This window comes from Chlamydotis macqueenii, chromosome 1 (assembly GCF_036417535.1).
Source record: "Chlamydotis macqueenii isolate bChlMac1 chromosome 1, bChlMac1.mat, whole genome shotgun sequence".
Lineage (NCBI taxonomy): Eukaryota > Metazoa > Chordata > Aves > Otidiformes > Otididae > Chlamydotis > Chlamydotis macqueenii.
In genome coordinates, this window is record NC_141556.1 from 88,315,537 (window position 1) to 88,335,602 (window position 20,066).

General features: G+C 36.0%; 1 protein-coding gene across 4 annotated transcripts in view; it reads right to left on the reverse strand.

Annotated features, from left to right (window-relative positions):
• STXBP5L (syntaxin binding protein 5L) overlaps positions 1-20,066 on the reverse strand; it is a 202,723-nt gene that overhangs the window by 49,444 nt on the left and 133,213 nt on the right. For 2 of the 4 annotated variants that reach the window (XM_086760821.1, XM_086760838.1), the window contains 5 exons: positions 17,313-17,530; positions 13,148-13,320; positions 9,859-9,984; positions 4,013-4,164; positions 2,314-2,385 (listed from right to left, as the gene is read on the reverse strand). In XM_086760821.1, coding sequence (XP_086616947.1) covers positions 2,314-2,385; positions 4,013-4,164; positions 9,859-9,984; positions 13,148-13,320; positions 17,313-17,530 — 741 coding nt within the window. The remainder of the gene's footprint in view (positions 1-2,313; positions 2,386-4,012; positions 4,165-9,858; positions 9,985-13,147; positions 13,321-17,312; positions 17,531-20,066) is intronic. The other 2 variants (XM_086760830.1, XM_086760844.1) reach the window with 1 other exon arrangement.

The following is a 20,066-nucleotide window of genomic DNA, read 5'->3' on the forward strand; positions in this document are numbered from 1 at the left end:
TCCAGACTGAAACATCAACACATCCTTGATCTCTCTGTCACAGTATTTTAGGAGATTCTTTCCTATAGAAACAGTAATAAATATCTTTCTCTGCCTCCCCCTAATGATTCCATCCAAGTTAGAGTAGTAGTATTGCTTTTCTAAAATTTACCCACAAGTGTCCAGACATGAACTTAACATTGCCAAAATGAACTCTTTTTTTTTTTTTTGTGCTAAAGTCTTCTCTCACAACAAGAAGTCTTTTCTCTATTTCAACACAGCTAACAGCACCACTGTCTTCCCAATCCATAATATTGGTTTCATCCTTGAAATATCACACTAACTCTCAGATTCAGGCTGGATACTAAATTAGACTGTTTCTTCCTGCAAATCATCTCCAAACTGGCCAACAAAAGCCTAAGTTTCTTGCTCATTGATAATCTCTTCTTTGCCTTCAATGCCTGCAAGTCTTGTTCTCTCAAACTGATCCTCATGAAATTATCTTCCCAGTTCATTACTTAATTGAATCAACTTCTGATATGTCTTCTCGTTAACTTCCATTTTCATTTATATAACCCTCAAAACTTTGGATCTAACGCTTATGTTATCAGATGACTGCTCCTGCCTTGTCTTAATAATATCAGCTTGAACTGCACAAAAATAATCTATTTTTCCTTTTCCCATCATCATCCCTTACAAGAAGAGGTAAAGTCGTATGCAAAATCCTAAATCCATTCTCAATACCCCTCTCAAAACTCACATCTCTGATAAGACATATAACAAAGCATAACTTGAGAATGACTTAGCAAGGTATTTTACAGTCTATGACACATTCTTGCCCTCTTCTTTATCTTATTGCCTGGTGCATCTTTCATATCATTCAGTACAAACTCCTGTATAAGTATCGAATGGCAAATGTAACAACCAGATAATTTTTGAGTAAAGAAATTAAGCTCTTAATGATCTTGCACAAGAGCCAGACTCACACTCTTCAGTTATGAGATATACAGAAAGATTTTGTGGACTTTTCTGATTTTGGGGTTGAAGATGAAAATAAGATAATACATTTTCAGCTGTGAAAACACTATGATCTGTGTTTATAATTTTGAATAAAGATGTTGGTCATTTTCGGTCTTGGAATTTGTTATTTTTTTAGCACGGGAAAACTCCCAAATCTTGACTGCCGTCTGTCTCTCAGGTTCTCTGTTACAGACTTGAAATCAGCAAGATCAGACTAATAAAATTTAAGACCTTGTACACCAAACTTTTTTTTTATGGACTGCTAGATTTGTAGCTAGACTAGTCTTTTAACTAAACAAGCCACCTTTTATGAAGTATAATGAAATAAAATCATAGAAATTAGTTGTTGAGTAATCCATCTAGAGACACTGAATAGAATTTCTTGTGTGAGTGTACAAATTTATTTCAATAGCTACACAACTCTGTATTTACTTGAGATAATAGAACAAGTGCCATCCCTTTCTTTATTTTGCCTGTACCGAGTATTTAATGTAAAATTGCCTATCCGGTTGTTCTGTGAAAACTACTTTAAAAAGGGATGAATAAGAGGCATCCTACAGACCTAATTACATATAAGCACTGCAGTTAATTAAGGTATATACAGCTCATCTGTTGAAGAGTCATTTTTGCAAAATTAATTATAGCTTTGTTCATTGCATTCTGCAGTGATGAATACTAATATTTAAATTGCATATCACTATAATTCAAAATTTAAAGATATTAAAAACATTAATTTTCATAGCTCTCTTTGATGTATCTATTTTTATACCCACTTTACATTCCCCATTAAAGATCAGAGGCATGGGATGGTTCCCCAAAGCCAAACATTCAAGTACCAAACCAAGATTAAAATTTTAAATTTCACAGCACCCAGTGCAATTGGTACTCTTTTAAGCCACATTGCTCTTCTGAAAATAGGGAAGAATTAATAACTACAACCAGGCAGTGCCATTGCAAAACAAGAAATGCTTCATATTAGCAGATGTACACTGAAATTAATACGAAACCAAATAAAGATACTGTCATCAAGAACATAACATTGTTAAAAAATTATTTCTGAGGCCCCATCTGCCCCATATAAGTCACTGTGGTTTTTTTCATTGACTCTTTTGGAAGAAGAAAACAGATCTGAAATATCTGTATAATAAAGATAATTGTCAAAATTAAGCATGGTTGACATCACAAAATGTACTAAGTTTGCATGCATGCTGAATGTGTTTAAAAAAAACACATTACAAAGCACAAACACACGGGTTTAAGTCAGGCATAGTCCAATCATGGTAAAGCTATTTGCCTAACCTTTATAGAACTTACTCTGATAGGAAGTACGGATCCGTTTCGTTAAATCTGGGTAAAAGTTAGACAGGCCACGCATGCAAAAGTTGTCTTTGGAACATGCCAGTACACCAGCATCAGCAGCAGGCAGAGGAAAGAGAGAAAAAACAGTCTAAAGTGAAAGGAAGTGATATCATAACCAGCATCTAGAACAGCCAAGGTGAAGAAATTTCAGCAGATGCTTACCTTCCAATTGGGAGATATAACAAGGAAAAAAAATTTAAAAAGTAAAGGATGTGGGATGGATGGTGAGAAAGCAGCTGAGGCTTTTTTTTCAGATGCATAGTTTCTATGAGCGATCTGGAAGTGTGCATTCCTTCTTAGCGGTCACTTAACCTCAGTGGGCTCCATTCTAGCAGCACTGCATAGCTGGACCGCTGCCTTCGAGGACTGGCCAAGACTGTCACTGACACAGAGAAATCCTATATGGCGCAGTGCTCATCATAGCTATTTCTACACCAGCTACCCTCCACCTTTTTGGGGAGGCTCCGCAACCTGCTCAAATTACTTTAGGAGCTGCTGCGAGGCTGGCTAACTAGACAAAGAAGCTGAAAGCAGCTTAAAGCTGCTTGCCTCTTCTCTTCTCAGCTGTGCCAAATTTACATCTTTAACACTTGGCACAGATGAGAACTAAGCTTGCCATGATTAAACGCCTAGAAAGTGAGATAAACGGTCTTTTAGGAACAGAAGTAGATCTGAAGACTAACTATTTATTCTCTAAATTTTACTTTCTGTTTGGAGTACATACTCCCAATTAAAAACAGTTTCCATTGACTGTGGAAAAACAGGATTTGATGATTTAGTGCAGAGTCTCCTGGTTAAAACGGTGATGTCATAAACCTACCATAATCTGCTGCTTTTATAATTTTATGGTTAGATTTAAACCTCAACATTTTCACACAGATTTTAAAATCTAATTCTAAATCTTCACAGCTATGTAAAACACATATCATAATTGTGTCTGACTCTAGTATGTTACTATGGAATATGTAGAGTAAAAAACTTGAAACATAGATGATCTGACTTTTTTCTCATACAAGTAAATTTTTTAGATAACCAAAAATGTATGGTAAAATTTAGCTGCATTGATGGAGTAATATTTCTAACACACAATGCATAATAATAGCTATGAATTACGGATATGATCCTCTTGGCATAAAATTTTAAAAAGGAGTACAGCTGGATTTTGTAAGTTTATATCAAGAGCTTCAATTCACTAACAAAGAGGCTAGTTTGAGCTACTTATACTACCTACATAACATGTCTCTCAGGTATGCTTCTCCAATGAACACAACACAATGAATAGCACTTGGCAGAAGACATAATGAAATTTAAATTGAAGTCTTACCTATTGGTATGAACTTATTGAAATCAGAGAGAAATAGCATACAGACTACACTTTAAGTGACTGCCAGAGAAACAATTTACTGATTTGCACATTATAACTTTTTTTAGAGACTCAGCTAAGGGAATTACTTGCTGACCTCCATCCCAAAAGAACAAACTTCTTAAAACATTTTGTTTCTGACAAAGTACCCAAAGCATGTCAAGTTTCTTTTCTCAAGTTATAGAAACTCCATTGGCCAGCAAATAGTCATGCATTTCAAAAGCACTTTAAAAAGCCACAGGCAAAAAAAATCAAAGAACAAGCTCATAACCACAATAATCTATTTCCTACCTGCAGCAAACTGCTTGCTTTTGCGAGGCGAACGGGGCTGACGCTGGTATGGATCACTTGATCCATATAGGTCAAGGGTTCCCATGCTTAGCAGTACTGTCTTCTGCATAAAGTCCACAACAGCCAAACCATTGCAGTTTCCAAATGCCACTCTGAGAAAATAAATGTTGCACAAAAGTATTAGTAGTAAGTAATTAAGTCGTGCAAATAATAATTATTTATTATTATGAATGCTGCTTAAATATTTTCTTCAGAAACTACTCAAAGCTTACTTCTTATAATAATTTTAGATTTGTAATCCTGAATTTATAAAACTGTGTCATGAAACACAGTAATTGGCATTCCAGAAAGCTGACTGCTCACTTTAATTAACTTTTTATGCCAAATACATTGCAATAATATCTAAATATAATTCTAGTAATAATAATGTAAATTACAACTACAAATCTGGACATAGATCTTAAAATGTGGTTATACACATATATTTTATTTACAAATAAAATTACAATTTTTTTTTTTAAATCTAAATCTATATTAACCTGTTTTGTGGAGATACACAAATCTGAAAGGTATTTATAAAACTTCTTTCCAAGTCTGTCAGCTTGGCTTCATTATAGATTCCTGCTAAATCAGGTTCTACCCCTCTGAAATGCTTCCATAACTGACATTTTGATAGTGCTTTGAAACATGGGCAAGATCTCTCAACTGGTGTGAGATTCCTAAGATCTGGACTGCAGTCTTGTTGTAAGGAAAAAGAGATGGAACACTTTATTTCTTTTGCTTCCTAGAAACTCAATTTAGACACATTCTGCCCCCATTCTGCTCTATTGCTACTACTGATTCGCTTCTGACACCAGCTTCAGAAAGATGGAAGAAGTTGTATTGGAATAGCAGCACTTTCTCTTCTCCCTTTAAAATGCTTTCTGCTCATGCTTTTTTCTCCAATGTGGAAGGGGTGGAGGTTGGGGGGAGGTGGGGAATTAGCCAATACATCTATCTAAGAAAAAGGAAGAAAACAAAAAGACAGTAAACATGCCTATATGTAAGACCTGGGAGAAAGTCTGAAGTTAGCCATAGCATATGGAAACCTATATTCTCAGCAGATAAAAATCTCACAAAAGCATTAAACCTATTTAAGATTTAATAGCAAAATAAATTCACAGAGCCTACCACTATCCACAGGATCCATATGCCAAACTCTTGCACTGCATTGTTGGAGACTTCATTTAAGCAGGAATATTATACACGGATGACCATTCTGCATGACCATTCTATCAGACTGTAATTTTGACTTCCAGATTCAAAAGATTACAGGTACAGCCACAAGGAAACTCAAAATTCCATGCTCAATCAGATTAGCAATAATTTGTTATCAAGTTCCATAATTTTATGTAAAGTGACTAAGATGGTCAGTTCAAAGCCCTGCAAGATATTTAAGCACTCAGTTCACACTAAAAGTGAGCTGTGCAGTCAGCTCTACCTGACTGTTCCTAATATAGCTCCAAAATATCTTAAAGGAAATATATGAATCTGTGTATGGAAAAATAATAGGGAAAAAAGAGAAGTAACAAGATGGAGGAAGGAGAAGCAGGGTAGACAGAACATTTTCCTTTGTTGTATTTTTTCTTCCTCTGCTTCCATTATAAAAAAGAAGGCTTCATACAGCAAATAGAAAAGGTAAAAGGTGAAAATGAGGTGAGTTTTTCTTACTTGTCAAACTGGCAAACTAAGACACCATCTACAACAGTGTCTCAGATTCTTCTGGTTGTTACTACACCATGTTTTCTACCCTTGACTTAACACTGACTTATGGAAATACTATGAACATAGTCTTTTTTTTCCCCATATTGGTTCTTCACTGATCCATAGCTTAAGCAGCTACTAATATACGGCAGCTTAAAGTGTGTACAAATACACTTTCATTTGGCAATACTTTGTGCTTATGTGGAAAGATCATAAGGTGTGCTGAGGAAGAAACTCCATGTTTCATGAACATAGAGTAGTATCTGAAACTACTATAAATCAGAAATTACTATAGCCTGTTTTTCTTAATAGAAGAACAGAATAATTTTTAGATTCTTTCCTGGGACAAAATGTCACATTTGCCAGAAGACCATTCTGTGTAAAGTTTTATATATCTTCATGCTTCTTGACACAAACTGACTGATAAAGAATAGTAAAAAATTATTTTGCTATTTGGTTTTGGCATTCTTGTGTTTTGCTTTAAAGCATATGTTAATAGGCATTGTCAGATAAAGGATATTGAAGTTAAAATACTACTAGCATGAAGTGTGACAGCAATTCCTGTGTTCATAAGTCACTGTGTTTTAGGTGGAGAAGAAAAATAAAGGAATAAAACTGATGAGCATCAATCTCATCTGTTAATACTTTAGGCAACAAAAAATATACCCATCTGTATTTTGAAAATTATTAACCTCAGATTTATTAATTCTGGAAAACATGAGTCACAGGAAGACCCAGTCATCACTCACTCTGCGGTCAGCAAATCCACAAAATGGATCATCACTTTCTGGTCTGCATTTTTCTAAACTTCTCTAAGTTCACACATAAGCATGGATATAAAATTTTTTATACCTAAGAAAATGACTTTACCAAGAAAAATCAGAAATTGCTCATTAATATTGTAATACTTCTGGGGAATTACAAGAAAATCTAGACAGACATTACCATTAACAAGGCTTAACATAAATTGCTAACATTCACGTCTTTATAAAATCAAATGCAAAATAAGCACAATGTATTTCTCAATTTTGAGCGATGAATAGAATTAGTTGCTAGGAGATGTTCTGTTCTGTGGGTATCTTTCATAGAAATGTCATAAAATCCTCATCAGACATTGTCTGACAATTAATATGTAGATTGGCTGAAAATTTTTATCACATGAGCTGGTAATAAATTTTCAGAGACTGCTTTCAATCCAACACAACATACTTTGAAATACATTTATTATTTGTATTTAACCTTGTAAATTTTTCTTTTCTACCTTTTTTTTTGTAGCTTGGTATTGTTAAAAGTAAACAAGATACATTAAAAAAATTCACTATGTCTGAAATCTTGATCTTTGCTGTGGATAAAGGTTTTTTTGTATCTCGCTTTAGTCCTTTTCATGGCTTCAGTAACATCAGGGACACTAAGTTCACATTATTTGTAATATAGTTTCAGAATTCAAAGTAATTAAAAGAATACTGGAAGTAAACACTCCAGAACTCACCTTCCTCCTAGTTAAACTGATTATTACAGGAAAAAAATGTAGGCAAAAGATGACCCAAACAACCCCACAACCAGCATGGCAAAAGTGACATATCCTCAAGCTTTATGCTGAAGTGGCACAGTTTTTCCACATTGTAAGGCTAGATATCAGGAAAAAACTAAGCATTAAACAAAAATTCTGATGAAAGATAGGATTGTAGCTTGTCAATACAGGCCCAAGGAAAAAGTTGAGACAAGAAAGAGGGAGAGAGAAGAGACTCTGCAGAACAAATTTAAAGAAATAGGCCTCTCTTGCATAGCTTTTGTAGGAAAGTTAAATTTAGGTTGCTGGGTTCTTTTATATATGCATTTATTTCTGAAACACTAATGTATTCAGTATTTGGTGTTCTAAAGGAGGCTGCCCTGTAAACTATTACTGCTCCTAGCAAAGGTAATGATTTAAAGCATTTGATTGAATCAGGTATGTTTAGGAAACTACTGGGAGTACTATGAGAACTGAAAGCTGTCAGAGTAGTTTACTAGTGAGAGACTGGTGCGATTATTCCTGAAGTCAGATGCTGCCTTGAGGCTTGAGATGTGCAAGGGAGCAAATTAGGCAAAACCCAACAATTTGCATAAGTGACAAATGCATCTAGGTATGGTAAAACAAAAGAAACTTCTAGAATTCATGAATAGGAAACTGTCTGGAAATTCAGGCCAAAGACCTGACAAAACAGCTCCAAAATGACAATATTTTTGAACAAATGTAAAGTCTCTGCATAAAATTTCCAAGTCTCGTCTCGTAGTTTAGCCCCGCTTGGGACCAGAATATGCAGTCTCTCTCTCACTCCCCCCACCCTCTGAGAGAATAGAAAAAAAGGCTCGAGGTTTGAGATAAGAACAGGGAGAGATCCTTAAAGTTACTGTTACAGGCAAAACAGACTCAACTTGGGGAAAATTATTTGTTTATTATTAAAACCAAGGCAGGATAATGTGAGAAAGAGAACAAGATAACTTTCCCCCACCCCTCGCTCTTCCCTGGCTTAATATTATCTCTACCTCCTTCCCCTCCTGAGCAGCACAGAGGGGAATGGGGATTTACGGCCAGTTCATCACTTGTCACCTTACGGCACTCCTTCCTCCTCGTGGGAAGAACTCCTCACATTCCTCCTCTGCTCCAGCGTGGGGTCCCTCCCATGGGCTACAATCCTTTGTGGGTTGTTTTTCCAGGGGGTACAGTTCCTCTAGAACTGGATGCCCCAGCAGGCCCTCCATGGGCCACAGCCTCCTTCAGGCATCTGCCTGCCCCAGCATGGGGTCCTCCCCAGGCTGCAGGTGAATCTCTGCTCCTCCGTGGGCCTCCATGGGCTGCAGGGGGACAACCTGCTCCACCATGGGCTGCACCACGGGCTGCAGGGGAATCTCGGCCAGGAGCCGCATTACTCCTCCTCCTCCTTCTTCACTGACCTTGGTGTCTGCAGCCACTCCTCACAAGAAATTCTTCACAACAGGCAGGCAGATGCCTCTCAGGATCTCTTCACATCACCCATCTCATCTCCTCTCCACTTCTTGCAGCTGGACTGGGCCGAGTAGGGTCCAGACAGCCGCCTGGCGAGAGGCCAGAGGGTGAGGGCCACAAGGCCCACAAGGCTTACGCCTCCCCCTCTCTGCCCCACTCAGCTTCTTCACATCTTTTCTTCTTTTTTTTTTTTTTTTCCTCTCTGTTTTCCCGTTCTTACATATGTTATCGCAGTGGCGTTATCAGGGAACATTCTGCTACCAATTGTCTTGGCCCTGGCCAGCAGCGCCCTAGGCCCATCCGAGTCCACTGGACAAACGGGAAACTTCTAGCAGTCTCTTACAGAAGCTGCCACCATAGCCCCCCCTCACTAAATAAAACCAGGACATCTCTGAAGAGAGTGAAGTGACTTACTGAAAATCAGCAGGAGTCAGACACCTAACACCCATTACAGTCTATAGTTTTTATTGGAGTAACACTTTCTACAGGGAAAACCATTTTAACATATCTGGGCGACTCTCAATGAGATAAAACATTAAAAATTGGCAAATAAATTGAACCTGAGGAAAAAAATACACACATATATGCTTACTTTCATTTCCATACAGAAGTCAGCATTTGAATGTTTCTTATTCCACTTTTAATTTCAAATCTTTGGTTCTCTTGCAAAAAGAGATTAGCACAGACATAAAAATGCTGTTATCAGAAGATGATTTCCAACTAAGATATGATGTAACGATAAATGATATTTAACACTTAATCACATCACCATTTTCTATGAAACGTATTTCACTTTCGTGATCCTTTCAGAATAACTTTTAAAATTACAGATTTGAAGGGTAATTAGATTTTATTTGAAAAGATAGACAGAATAACGTGAAAAGATTCGGACTTTTAAATGGGAATAGTAAAAATATTGGCAAGAATGGCAGTTTTACATCTCATATTACAATCTTTATGTGAGTTCAAATAATTTTTCCCCAAGCGTGTGAATTATAGCACCTTTTTATTATTTTTACTCTGACTTTAAATGTCTGTGGGAAAAGTATAATTGGAAAATACATTATTTAGTCCAATAAACAATAAATCAATGCAACTTTAATTCTGAGTTACTTACAGTCCATAAGCAGAGTTTACAGCAAGACTGGTAATCTGTTGTGGAGGCTCACCATCCACCCACACCAACTGAATAACAAGATCTGCTTGGTATCCAGGAGGCATTCGCAAAGGTCGAGTCTTAACGCTAAGAAGAAGAGGTACAAAATAAGAACAAACAAACAAACAAACAGACTGGACCATGAATAACAACTGCTTCTCTTGAGAATTCTATTCTTGAGAATACTACGGAAGCACAATCCCTTAACAAGTCCAGATCAGTACCAGCACTTCCAGCATACTATGCATGTACCCATACATTGAGACTAGGCATTCCAATAAGAAAAGGGATATTTTGGAGGAATTCCCAGCTTTGACTTCATTTCTGTTGTAGAAACAAATAAAAAATCTTAAACATTCCCTCCAAGAGAAACTCTGGAGCAGATGAAGGTGGGGGTCAATAAAAATAATTTTTGCCTAATCCTTTTGCTTTGATTTTCCTTCTTCAGAATATTTTCTTATGCTATATAATGCACACTTAAAAATCATAATGAATAAAATAACCAACATGAATGGAAAATCTAAAATACTTTCTTCTGAAACTTTGAAACAGGACATTGCTGTATTTTAGAACTTTCTTGCTCGAAGTAAAGCATGACAGAAAAATGCAAAGGGGCAAGAGAAGATATACCTTTCTGTAGTGGTCCTCACCATTGTATAGACAAAACTTATGGACTTCATGATTCTATTTGCCCACCTAGTGCAAACAAGTCCTGTTTTCTGCTTAGGAGTATAATTACCTAATGTGTAATCTGGTCTTAATGAATGAATGCTTCCTACATAAAACCTGATATGATTATTAACACCTCCACATTTTGTTATGGCAAATTCAGTGACTTGCAAAGCAGGTAGTGAAAGTGTACATGTTAAAGGGGTGTGCAGCAACTGAACACTTCTATATGACTGCTTTATGTGTATTCTTGACTGGGAGAACTTAACGTAACAATACACTGCAAGATATTATGCAATAATATGCAACAATACTTTGAGATATTTGTTGGTACATTTACACTGTAGGTATTTATATGTAAAGCTGGATATTATCTGCATAATAAAAAATACATCAGTTTCTTGTATTATAATAGCTGCATATTTGATTATAAAATCTTCTGAAATAAGCAAGAACAATATTTATTCCACACTACGGCCACTCATTTGCTGTAATGAGGTTGAGATGCAGATACATGAAACACAAAGGAGACAAGATGGAAAGGTAGTCTATATATAAAATTTTATGTTTTCTACTGTGGGTATTTCTCAAGCCAGTTTGACGGCATCAGTGAACAGAGACCGACCTTGGGAGAAGGATACAATCATGCTCGTTGGAAGGAAGCCACGGGAATGAGAAGGGAAGTTTTAAGATACAGAACACTGTTAGCAGAATTTATAGTTTGTTTCAACAGATGTTCACAGAAAGGCTAGTCACTGGCCTTGTAGATAAGAAAGTTGCTAAAGCCGCTATGTCTGTAATAGTAGAAAAGTGCTGCAGTGAAAAATTGCTAAGAAGTATTGACCTTAGTTTTGCTAAGCAATCATGAATATGTATAGCGTGTGATCAGTGATTTTATTGGGTAAGCTTACGCATGACATAACTGTTGATTGGACAAGAATGAAATGAGGAAGTTAATGCTTAAGAAGAGAAACGTATAAAAACCCACTTGTAAAAATAAACTTGGTCTCACTTACTCCACAAGTCGAGTCTGTGTGTGAATATGCCACATTCTACATTTCCAGCACTACTTTCATCTTATCATGATAATTCTGCTTAGAAAATAAGGTTTTCTCACAGAAAAGGAATGTGGACCCAGTTAGGGCTTGGGGGAAATGCATGGATATTTATATCCCTTTCCCTATTGAAAAGGATGAGAGTGTACACAGTATACTTTTATATAAATGCAAGAGGGAGTATGCCAGCAGTTCTAGTAGTATGATTACTTTGACTTTGAAAAATCAATTCTCTGTCAAAATAAGTTTACATTTACTTTGTGTAAAATGGGACAAAAATCAGTTGGCCAGCTTAATATGAGATTATATGGAGTTAAGCAAACTCCTAAACACTAACCAGCAGAAGCTCTACTGGTTCATTATAGCTTTTCTGCCTCCAAGATCAACAATTCCTTTCCTCTCCAGATCAAATCAAATAAGAAACCCTTAAGGGAAAATCTTAGCCACTGAAATAATGAATTGCGTTCTTGCTGACTTCAATGACATAAATAGATTTCATATTGTGATTTTTTAATAACTTCTTTCTGACTCTGCTATTGATTTTCATGGTTTATATTAATGACTAAGGTGTGAGGTTCAACTGCCTGACTGAATGAGGTGGACAAATGAACAGGATGCCAAAAAAATACTGTTAATTTTCTAAGAACAATGTAATTATATTGTTTTTAAATGCTAATGCTATTGTCAGGAGCTCAACAGCCCAAAGCATCTGCAAAGCCAGGCAATTTTCATTTATACTGCTTTTGAAATAATTGAGACATTTAAAATATTGAATAATTAGACCAAAATAATAATGAATTCACTAAAATAAGAGCAGTTGTTACCAGCAGTGCACTATAATTGCTGGGAAGTACAGTTTATGGAGTTTTGTATGGAATTCTGTTTTGAAACTATTCAAACTCCTAATTTATCTGCCTTACTAGTAAGAACATTTTAATCTACTCCAAACAGTGGCATTGCATACTCTAGCAGACGACAATTTGATTCTTTCTAAAGATTAAACTTATATACCCTTCCTTACAGTACAACTTTTTCATAATTGTATATTTTAAAAGACAGTTTCCATCCCTTACACACCATAAAAGGCATATACTTCTTTCACAAAGATAGAAGTAAGTGTTATATTAATTAATCAAGGAGGGAAAGCTTTGCATATGCTTGCTTTATGGAAGTCTTTCTGAACTAGAAAAAGTTCCTCAGAACTTCCTTAATTTTTTTGGTGGTGCTTGTATTCCACCCAAAACTGCGGGTATGACATGAAGATTTACTCCTAGATCATATTGGAAAATTACAGTCAAACCTTTATGGTAACAGTTTATCTTCTCCATACTTATATCCTTTTAAAATCCCTTGTTTACTTTTTTTTTTGCCTTAATTCTTTTGTTTCTTCTATATTCTGGTTTCTTCTCAGTTTTTGTGGCATATATAGGATTAACCTCTTTCTCTTGATAGTTAACCGATTGTTAATGCAACAGATACAAATGCTTTTTAGAAAGAGAAATCTTTAAACAATGGCATAGACTTACCTAAGACATGGGATACTATCCTTCATCGTTCCTTCACATGCTACAGTGTTGGTACTGCCTGAAAGGCTCTTTAAAGAAGGAAGCTGGGAGGAGGCATCTGGAAATGGAGGAATTATTTCCGGTTCAGGAGTAATGATATCTTCTACTTCATACTGAAGTCGTACCTCTAACGACTTAAATAAACAAAAAGCTAAGTTAAAATTTAATAAAGAAAGCTGCTGAAAATTCTGTTAGTTTCAAATAAATATCAGCAAGCCTTTTTTAAAAAATAACCCCCCACATTTATCGTCATCATTTGCAGGCAGAGAATACTGTCATTTGTTATTCATACAGCCTAAGAGCAACATCAGATAGGAACTAGTCATTGACCCTATGCTGACAGAGAAATCCATAGGTATATTCTTCCAGTCCCGACTTTGATTCAAGCCTTTTATTGTAAGTGAAAGGCAAGAATATAACTTCCCAGAATTTATTATGAAAAGATAAGTTAATCTCTCACTCCCAAATAAATAATATTTTGGCATAAGAATGCATAATTCAGTAAAAATATAATGAAAATTTTCTGCCTATTGTCTGTTATCTTTTTCCTGAGCAAATTCATTAAAAGAATGACCATCAACTCCACTTCCTGACTGCTAGCACAACTGAGTCTCTACAAGACACGCCTGACAGTGTGGGTACTGGTAGTACTGGTGAACAAATGTCATTTGTCCATAGCTGAGGGTCAGAAAATCAGGACTTAACAGCACAGAGTTGTGTATTCCTTGGACTGAACATGAGTTTATCAGATTCTAGGAAGCAAAGTACAAACCAGTTACCAGTTACCTTTTGCTTTCCTTCTGGGCTCTCTAGATAGGGAAAAGGAGACCAACCAGGTCCAACCACCCTTCAATTCTTGCTACTAATTCAGGAAACCTTAAATGAAGGACTCCAAAACACAGGGGAAACTGCACAGGGAACTCAAATCTATCTAAGTAATCATTGCAATGAATCACAGTAAATACTGGGCAATTCTTTCTACCTCATGAATTGTCCAAGAAGATCCCTATTTTGAAAAGAATAAAAAACAAAATACAGCTCTCAAAGAGATAAGGTCTTGGGATACTAGGTGAATAGTAATTTCAGTGCTGGTACTTTGAAGTGATCAGATGCAATTGCAGATGTAGACACTGCAAATTCCATCTTAGTTAGTGATCTCTCACTGAGACATCATCTGTACCAGAATGGAGATGACAGTATTAAGAAAATACCTAAGTTTTAGGAGAATCAAAAGACAAAGATCAGTACTGAAGTCTTTCCTATTTCTCAACCATTGTGTTAAAACACATAAGATTTCAGAAAGAAGTGATTCTGCTCAACCAGAAGAGAAAGGGTCCTTTCTCAAAATTTCACTTGTGTTTTCTCCTTGCAAAATCCATGGATATTTTTTGTCTGAATCAGATCAAAAAACCTATGGACAACATTTGCCTTCAAAGACAAATGAGTGGAGTATTGAGTTCAGGAAAATCTCATCTCCTGTAAGTAACTGCTGCTGACCAAAACAATTCATAATGCTGTTTGATCTTCATGTGGTACTGGAGTAACTGTTGAAGGGGATGTTCTTCTGCTTGCAGTGTTAGAATTGCACCATTCTTCTTCGGATATTTTTCCTTTTTCAACTAAAATTCATATTGTTAAGTTCTAGCTATTGCCCATTTGCAGAAAGAAGGAAAAAATTAGGCTAATAATATGACAATGTTTTTTACATTTGGGTCCCTGCTTTGATTAGACCTTGGAAGGAGTACAGACATGTTGTACCAATTTATTTTTGACACACTGTAAAGATATTTTTTGGAGGACTCCATCACTAGGTACATTGGTTCTCCCTTCTACATTCAAACTAGTGTAAACTTTTTTTCTATGGTTCTTCTCTAAAGCTTTGAAGGAGAGCTTAACTGAGGAAAGACTGATCACTGAGAAAGTGATAATGTTCAATAGATACCTAGATAGACTTTTGAGGCAGGATGAAGGAGATTCAGATGAGAAAAGAAGAGCAGCAGCAGCAAATGTTTTTTATATAACTGCCTGGGAATGACTCCAAGGTTGGATATGAAGCAGAATTTGTCTCATGCATGCTACTTGCTTCCAGAATCTGCTATAGAATGATGCAAATAATACCTTCATTGAGGAAATCCCAGGCGCAGACTATGCCTCTAAGGCATATTCATCAGCAGAGTTTCCTGCTACATGGAGAAACCTTTGAGTAGCCTCCATGTTTCCCATTTGCCACAGCTATAACATCACAAGACTGACATCAGGTAATTAAACCAACATGGGGTCCTTAAAATGCTAGGATTTGTAGACTGAACCCAAGGTGAGTTCAGGGTGGCTGCTAGAGAAGGGAGGACGCTAAGCGCTAGAACTTGGGCTCACCTTAGGCAGCAAAGAAATCCTGAGACTGCCCAGCTCAGTCTCAGTACAGACAAAGCCAGACAGCCTACAGTCAGGTACATATTCCAACAGAGACTCCCATACTTTTATTTAAAAAACTCCACCATTTATGAGTGAAGACTTGAATGCTTGCAACCAAAATGTGGAAACCAAGAGCTGAGTCCCATCTCAGGCATGCACAAAACCTAAGGGAATTCAGTGACTATGCCACAAAGATTAAATAATATTAAAGTAACTCTTCAGAGAACAATTCCTCATACAAATGCTTCTTAATTACTGGGAAACTGTTAAATGGCACTTATTTTAACACTATAGAAAATACCAGTTCTGATGCAATTCAGCCACAAATGTAAAAGACATGAAAATAAAGAAATTAAATGATAGGTAAAAAAGATAAAGTGTGTTTGCTACAGAGAACAATGTAAGAATACTGAAAGGTAGTAATTTTAGCAGCATTATATATGAGCTGGTCAGTAAGGTGAAATTCCTGTTCATTAGTTTTAAAACTTTGCTGAAAGGATACATTCAGCTAACTTAATAATTGCCTCTGGGGGAAAAAATGAGAGGAAAACAACAGAACAGCTATAGGTAATGAATTTACTTACCAGATGGCACATGGCTACAGGCCAAAAATGACACGTTTCTGCCAGGTTAGAACTATTGACTTTCTAAAGTACATTAAAATAGTGTGAAAACGAAAAGAACTGTAACTGGGGAAGGTGGGAAATGAAAGGGAAATTTTGGGTCAGCCCCTGGGGTTTGTTGAGAGCTGGCAGATGCAAAGAAATACTTCCTGGCAAGAGAGTGTCTGGAGTTACAAACTGTTCTCCAGCACCAGACAATGGCAAGCCTGAAGGAGAGGCAGTCATGTTTAGTTTGGCTTTGCCTTAAAACTAGTCTCCTGTTAAACTTCTTAGACTTAAGAAAGGATGTTTTACATTATAAATGCTGTTCAGCCACACTGCTAACAGTGGTTGTGGCTCCTGTGCAAAAAAAATGCAAGGTTTAAACCCAAGTCAGACTTGCTGTACAGCAATGATAAGTACCAAGGTGACTGCAGTGCAGTTAAAAGAACATGAACTGAATGATTCTACCTGAAATAAGGTGACTGCTTAAGACAGGAAGACAGAAAAAGGAGTATCTGAACAGGATAAAGCAACAGAAGGCTCAGGAAAATATCAAGTGCTTAGTCATAAATAATCTGTCATTTATTGTCCATTTTTAGTGAAACAAAATCAGCATAAGCCAGAAAAAAAACCAAGTCTTTTTATTTTGTTAAAGCCAGTGATAATTTTCAGTTCCCTTGTGGTACAATCACTATGCATATAAATTAAAGATGAAATATCTGAGTTAAAAAGAGCATTATTATGTACATACACAAGGTACATTACCTGATAAAAACACACAGCAGCCAGTATTTTTACAGCAGGTAAGTACAACAGAGATTTAATGTATCATAAAGTCTTAAAAGCAAACTATGTCTGAAATCTCTACTGTATGTTACTATTAAAGTAATAAAAGTGGAGAGTTGGCTCCCAAAACTCAGTTATATTTTTGTCACTAACTTAAGCAGGATCAAGATTTCACTCATAAGATTTAAAATGGAATGTCCCTAAATCTATATTTATACAGCTTGATATTAATTTTATTCAAGTATATGAGCAGAGACACAACAAGGCAATTTGATTTAGAAATTATATTCTTTTATAAGAGAGTAAAATTCTGAAGGACTTACTGCAATTTCAGTATTTACTTCATGTTTGCTGAACCTATAAACAATCACATATGCAGAAACTCCTGCCACACAGAAAATACGGCTTTCAGGACACCAAGACATCATCTGAACAGCAAAAGGATCTTCTTCCACGATCTCAGCTGTTGCTTTTCCTTCTCCCAGTTTCTGTTTTTCAAAGGCCTTTGATGTTTTTAATTTGTACAACATCTGTAGAGTAACTGGAATATATTAAAACATATAAAAATACTAACATTAAGCAAATTTGTTATAAAATTCTGCAGTTCCCATTTTCTTTTCAGTTGTGGCATAACAAAGAGTGGAGGAGAAGATGATGGGTATTATACAATACAGATAGTATTCTGGTACACAGTACCGGTAGGATATCTATTTAGTATCCCTAAATGGATATATGTCTGTGAAATACTTCTTAGTACTTTCTGGGACAGGATGTCAAAGGCATATGCTAATCATTATGTCCATAATGAAACTTATACTCAATGTTATAGAGAGACTGATAATGCTGATATTCTCCTAATAAGATGTGAAACTAAGACTTCATTTATCTGAGGTTATTGTTTTGCTAGAATGTAAAGACTGTATGGCACTTCAAGAGAAAACAGGAAGTATTCTGGTGGTCTGGGTAACATAAAGACTTTGTGAACTAACAGCAGTTCTAAAATGTTTTGAATTTATTGACTAATAAGTGTATCTGTATTTATATCCCTATATAAAACCTTAATATCCAGAAGCCTTTGTCAAAGCTAGAACTCCACCGCAGTGAATTCTGGAAGTAAAGGAGGGATTATAATTAACCCCATTTTGTTTGATTGACATTGCTCTCCGATTTTTACTACTTTTACATTAATTTATCAGTAGCATTAATTAATAATTGCATAAGGTCAGAAAAAGTCAGTCAGGCCTAGGACCTTTGCCATAAAGGCAAAGCCGTTACATATGTTAGTGTAATTGTGGTAGATCAGTCCAGCTAGCTTGTGTAACAGGAGCAACAAAAAAAAATTAGAAGAATGGTGTTTTAGTTATGTAACCAGACGACGAACACAGCAAAATTACATTCTCATTTTGCAGTGCAGATATATTCCAGGAGTTTTAGCATATAGCGTTTTTTTTTTAATATTTTTTTCAAAGTTTTAGTATATATAATGCTACCAATTTTTCACAAATTACAGCAAGTGCTTCTATAATGAATACATAATTCCTCCTGCCTTCTGTGGTGGTGGAAGAGGCCTCGGGATGCCCTTAGTCCCAGCGGCAAATCTAGAGTGGCACTTCAAATCAGGTATCATGGGTCCATGCATAGTAGGAATGGAAGAATTACAGAATCATAGGGCACAAGTATAAGGTGAGACTCTCTAGGCTTCTGTGAATTACTAGGTACAATCTGCACAAGGGCAAGTAAGAACACATTGGCTTTTGAGCAAAGATACATTTGGAAAACTGCTTCAGTGGTTTAGCAATTCCTTATCTCCCACATATCTGTGCCTTCAGATACAAAATTACACAATTAAAACATGTCCAAAAGCAAAGTATTTTGTGCCTTCAAATACTGGTAGGATATTATGCTTGCTATGAAATCTCAAATGAAATTTGAACTCTATTAAAAAAGTTAAGACCTTGCAAATAATAAACCTTCATAACAATTAAAATACTTTAAATAAAAAGTACCAAGTACAGTACCAGGAATGCAGTACATGCCCCAAAAAGCAGGACTAATACCAGGACATCACAGATGCACTGAAAGTACCACTCTATGCTTTTACTTAAGACAAGAAAAAATTCCTACTGCAGCATGTGATTAGTGTGTTATGTTTATATTCCCTATGAGAAGTGTTTTCCTTGTTCCATTCTGACAGAATTATAGAAGAAATGACTAGCACACTGCTTCCTGTGCAGTGTATACGCTACTGTATTTGCACATTCTTGTCAAGAGCACAAGTATGCAATGAAATATGCACAAGACAACGTCTAATGCCACACACTACTTCTCTAAATAAAAGTCATTGTCCTATTTTTGTCCATATTAAAGCGCTCTCAAACTTCTGTCTTTGCAGATAAACTCCTGTTGACGTTATTAGAATATTTTTCTTTTTGGTGTTCACCATAATTTGAAAACGCTGGAAGATGTAAACTCGAAGCAGCATGTATCTGTTTTTCCTTCATTTCAAAATAAACAAATTATATAATAAATAAAACCCCCTCCTAGTCATGTTCACTTGACATGTCTATGTAAAATCCCTTTGTGAAATGAGGCTTTGGAAATCCTAATTTTCTCCTTATCCATCCTGATGAGTGAAAATATTTGGTATTAGGCAAAAAGAGAACTACCTGATGAAGTAATCAGGTTTAGCTAATGTGAAAATCTTTTAAACATTTCCCATATTTGCCTGGAAATGGTAGCAGTATTAATCATTACAATTCTATGGCACAACGTGGAAGTAGAAAGGAATTTAAATATCTCATACTCCTTGTTTTTGGCAACCATTGCAGACTAGTTATTGGGGTCAAATTAATGCCTAACATTTAACAGAGCAGTTTCTTTCATACTCTCTTTTTCTTTAAGAGACTGATACCTCATAAAAGAGATATTCTACCCAGACACCCCTGTACTACAGAAGAGACAGAACACAAGGCAACTCTACTCCAACTTTTGTGAAGCACAGAATATTTGAACCAGAATATTTTAGCTTTCAACCGAAATGTATGTATATTTCTAATAAATATACTTTACTAATAAGT